The following is a 4,793-nucleotide window of genomic DNA, read 5'->3' as shown; positions in this document are numbered from 1 at the left end:
TGAGTATCATGGCAAGTTCTACTAAGCATGGCTAATCTATAGAAAAGCACGTATGAAGGCGTCTGTTCATAAGCTATCAAGGTCTACTGGATATCTTATCACTAATAATCTTCAATGGCCATTAGGATTCTTGTTCCCATGCTCTAGAATGAAATGATCATTTCATATTTGTCCATGAGAATCATAATGGGAGAATCATCTAGTTGGTGCCTTGACCAAAGATCAATCAGAGGGAGTTACCATATCGTGTGGCCCTTCTTACTCGTATTTCATAGCCCTTCTTTGTTTTCATCCAAGTTTGTGAGTGTCTGCATGCACTTGTTTGTGAGAGATAGGCTCTTATGCCAAATAATATTTCTTGTGTTTGACTAACACCAGTTGATAGTGGAGCGCATGCATGTAAAAAAAATGTTGATTTATTACTTTCATGATTATAGATATGATCTCTTTTGCTCTTATTTCGATAAGGGGTGGTTGATAACACACAAATTTGAATCACCTTAAGATACCAGCGTCAAGCACATATATAGAATTACATGTCTAGGAAAGGTAACAAATAGTGAGAAGTGTTGTAATATACTTGTAGCTATTGTGGAGAGTTGCATGGCAATTGCTAATCATAATGTAGATGAAGTCCAAAACAAATGAAGTCCTTTCTAAGGAGTTCCAATTGTAAAAACTAATTCAAGTTAATCTATTTTAAGTTAATATTTTTATTTATTCATTTACTATATAGTAGTATAAATGATTGATAGAAGTACTCACAACTGAGAAGAAGAGGAAACAAAAAGGAAGATGAAGCCTCCCGTGGTGGAGTTGAATTTAGGGACGGAGTTGAATTCGTAATTATGCATTATAATAATAAATATCTATTTTTTTTGGTACAAAATAATGTAAATATATATATCCACACATATATGTATGTGTATATGTATTTATTTGTTTGTTTTTACTTTATTGTGAGCAGTTATCCTTCCAAAACAATGTATTGACTTAATAATGCCAACTTTAATTTATGTTTAAACTTCACCGCATACCAAACAATTAACCATCCCTTGGTAATACTAAAGGAATGTAACAACACACCAGCCAAATGAATGGTATTCCTCTGCCTTTTTTTTTTTAACCAATGTCTAGTTGGCCACTCACTGATTTTTCCATCTATGATGCCCTGAGCTATAAAATCATCTTACTCGCTCAACCGGTCAATCCTTCCATTGCAGTGAGAGGAGTAAAACCATATATGAACACCAAGCTTTAATGGAAAAAATGAAGGTCTGGTGCATATTAATATTTAGATTATTCAACCATTCAACTTAGGGTGCATTTGGTTTATGACCAAAATCAGAAGCAAAATTGGAATGGATTGGAATGATAATCGAAATGACCATATCCTCCTACATGTTTGATTTGTGACTGGAACTGAAATAAGAATTAGGATCAGAATATTTTTAAGTAAATTTTTAGAAAGAAGGGTATTTTTGAAAAATCAAAATTTTTAAGTAAACCTAAAGGAGTGAAATTTGAATACTAGGGGAAGGCCGAGATTGAATGTTGGAGAATTAGAGCATGCTCATTTTTTTTCTGGAATGAGAATGGAAATTATACTCCCCCAATCAAATGGCTAGATTAGAAATCACTCATTTCCATTTTCATTCTAGATCCCAACTTTTCCCAACCAAATATTCCCTTAGTATCAACTATATATCCTACCTTTAGATGCACAGGATGCAAAATTACACATGCAACATTCCATCAAACTTTGATTAATATAAGATTTTGATCAATCAACCTTAAACAGGTAGGAGAGAGTGCAGGGGTCACACAGTTGGCTCTTTTGCTGCTGGATCAAGATAAAAGACTCTTGATTTTTTTTTAAAAAATTTTTTCCGTCCTGCTGCATCCAGCGGAAAGTTCCCAAGCAAGTCTTGAATTGATTCACGTGAATCTCCCTCTTAAAGACAACATCAAACAGTAGGTTGGCCATTAAGAGGTTCAGGTCTCTCAGGTCAACTTGGTGTTCATTAGAATGATGCAAGGCCAAGAGAGCAGTTTACATGCAACCTAGGTGCTGTGCTCATGTTCACTTTGATTGCTGATAAATGCCAATGCTAATCATGCTGCACATAAATATAGTAATATTCCAAATGAGCTAGTACTTAGTAAGCTCATGAGGTCCACAACTGTCTTTGATCAAAACTATAACATTTCCTCAGAAATGATTCATTTTAGTTTGCTGCATGCTACAAGCTTGTGTTGAGAATTAACAATAACATTTGGGACTATGGAGCATAACTAATGATCTTTCATAAATGAGCTTTGTGGCTCATGATTCGCATTTGGATGTGAGTTAGGTGTTACCATTAGATGTCACACTGCACAATGGAATAGGCAAACTTCAATTTTCTCTCTTAAAGGAAAAGTTATATTGGTTGACTATTTTATAAAGCCAATCACACGAGATAGTTAATATGTCATTTTTCTATCAATATGGCATCAATCAGGTTTACTAAAAAATTATTTTCTCAATTTTTTTGTTAAGTTCAATTGATGTTATGCTGATGAAATAAAAAGATGATATAATATATCAATTAAAACTTATTCCCAGAAAACGGAGGTGAAAGTTGATATGACATGGACGGAAAGTATATCCTACCATTTAAAACTCGTTTTCCTTTTAAAAAGAACAATGCTAAATGGCCCCATCGTTGGATAATATGATAGGAAAGCTAATATATCATGCCTCTATCATTAATATGATATATATGTATTGAATTAATGAAAAATAAAATTTAAATATATTTTATTATATTTCTTCGTAAAATGAGGATGTAACCAAAAGATGAGTCCCTCAACAAAGAGGACCAGACGTGGCAAGGGAACTGAGCCCCCCAATTAATCTCTCGCCAATGGGACCAAAGGTGGTACGATCCAAGGTGGTGGTCCTTGATATATATATATATATATATATATATATATATATATATATATATATATATTTCACCAAATTTGTAGCCAACGGAAGCTCTCACTCGCCTATAAGTAGCACCTCCCACACACGGAGGAGAACACAGCATAGGTTGCACTCTTCTTGTTCTGAACTCCATCCTATCCTATCCTTTCCTATCCTGTCCCATATATCTCTCCCCTTTCCCCTCACCATGAGTTCTGAGGCGGCTATGGCATGGTCCACCGGCCTCTGCGACTGCTGCGAAGATGCCGGCAACTGTACACCTCTCTTGTCCCTAGATCTCCACCCTTCCACCACCCAACTTCCAACAAATCCATCCGCTTGCGAATTCCCTAATGTAAGCTCCTTTTTTTTCTCTTGCAGGCTGCCTGACATGCTTCTGCCCATGCGTAACCTTCGGTCGGATCGCCGAGATTGTTGACAGAGGATCCACCTGTAAGTCGCTCATGAATTCCTTCAACTTCTCTGTATAATTTTTTTGGGTGCATGAGAACTGCATGGTTTGTCTAATGATACGTACGTGCATGGGATATGGTGGTGTTGCGAAGCATGCGGGACGGCTGGACTGCTGTATACTCTAATGATGTTCGTCGTCGGGCCACCCTGGATATACTCGTGCTTCTACCGGACCAAGCTGAGGCGGCAGTACTCGCTGCCGAAGGAACCCTGCAACGACTGCCTCGTCCACTGCTTCTGCCACCACTTGGCTCTCTGCCAAGAGTACCGCGAGCTCCAGCACCGGGGCTTCGACATGATCATAGGTTTCCATTATCTTCCAGACTCTCTCTCTCTCTCTCTCTGTGTATATATACATATATATATATATATATATATATATAATATCTGTGTGTGTGTGTGTGGAGAGGGAAATGGATTGGGAAGTTAGCTAGGTGTTTGCGCTGTTTTTTTGTAGGGTGGCAAGCGAGCATGGAGAGGAAGAGGCAGGGACTCTCTGTCTATATATATGTGTGTGTGTGTGTGTGTGGAGGGAAATGGAATGGGAAGTTAGCTGGGTGTTTGCGGTGTTTTTTTTTGTAGGGTGGCAAGCGAACAAGGAGAGGAAGAGGCAGGGACTCTCTCTCTCTCTATATGTGTGTGTCTGTGTGTGTGTGTGTGTGTGGAGAGGGAAATGGAATGGGAAGTTAGCTGGTTGTTTGCGGTGTTTTCTTTTTTTGTAGGATGGCAAGGGAACATGGAGAGGAAGGGGCAGGCGGCGACGTTACCACCAGGGACTCAAGGCATGAGCCGTTAACCCGTTCCAAGTTTGCCTACAATGTGGAGGAGAATGCTACTTATTCCTACAAGGAGCGAAGGACGTACTTTGTTCCTTTCTAAAAGCTAGTATGTAATAAGAGTATTTTGTTCGAGTGTGTGAGTTGGGCTGCATGGGTGACGACGTGTTTGAATAAGCCGGACCGCTAGGGTTTGTGCATCGCCTTGACTGCTCCCGGAAAATTATTGTTGGTGCTATTGGCAATTTCTCGAAAGCTTTGACATGTTGATATTGGGAAGGAGCATGGATTGCAATTCAGAATTATGTGCAACTCTCAATGGCCACCATCAGAAAAGCGATGAGTGCACGTTATTAATTTGATCGCCCATCCATCTTCTGATGACAGCCATCAAGGATTGCATAGTATTTTGCAGTGCGGCCATGCATGCACCATAAAGGATCCTGGTTGATTGTGAAGATGGTCGCCAAGATCAAGATATCGAGAACTCAATCCACAATTTGTTACATAACAATAGGTTTAGACTCATATGATCAGCAGCTCTTAGTAAGAACAAAGTAGGGAACCAATGTTTGTGCCCTAAGAAAGGT

General features: G+C 38.7%; 1 protein-coding gene across 2 annotated transcripts; it reads left to right on the top strand.

Moving 5' to 3' along the window:
• The first annotated feature begins 3,047 nt into the window (after nt 1-3,047).
• Nucleotides 3,048-4,492, top strand: LOC103700574 (cell number regulator 2-like). 2 transcript variants are annotated; one of them, XM_039131694.1, is made up of 4 exons: nt 3,048-3,228; nt 3,335-3,406; nt 3,520-3,732; nt 3,885-4,492. In XM_039131694.1, the coding sequence occupies exons 1-4, from the start codon at nt 3,162-3,164 to the stop codon at nt 4,007-4,009; spliced, it is 477 nt and encodes a 158-aa protein (XP_038987622.1). In that variant the 5' UTR covers nt 3,048-3,161; the 3' UTR covers nt 4,010-4,492. The 2 variants fall into 2 exon arrangements, with proteins under 2 accessions (XP_038987622.1, XP_038987623.1); XM_039131695.1 differs by having other exon boundaries at nt 3,060-3,228; nt 4,150-4,492.
• Nucleotides 4,493-4,793: the final 301 nt, after the last annotated feature.

This window comes from Phoenix dactylifera, chromosome 11 (genome assembly GCF_009389715.1).
Source record: "Phoenix dactylifera cultivar Barhee BC4 chromosome 11, palm_55x_up_171113_PBpolish2nd_filt_p, whole genome shotgun sequence".
Taxonomy (NCBI): domain Eukaryota; kingdom Viridiplantae; phylum Streptophyta; class Magnoliopsida; order Arecales; family Arecaceae; genus Phoenix; species Phoenix dactylifera.
The sequence above is the reverse complement of the archived record's forward strand: the minus strand, read 5'-3'. Positions and strand labels throughout refer to the sequence as shown.

Bases quoted from the DNA above. Each gene is read 5' to 3' on its own strand.
- LOC103700574 (XM_039131694.1), top strand. From the start codon at position 3,162: ATGAGTTCTGAGGCGGCTATGGCATGGTCCACCGGCCTCTGCGACTGC. The intron at 3,407-3,519 runs GTAAGTCGCTCA...GGTGTTGCGAAG, and splicing joins TGTTGACAGAGGATCCACCT to CATGCGGGACGGCTGGACTG. The intron at 3,733-3,884 runs GTTTCCATTATC...GTTTTTTTGTAG, and splicing joins GGGCTTCGACATGATCATAG to GGTGGCAAGCGAGCATGGAG.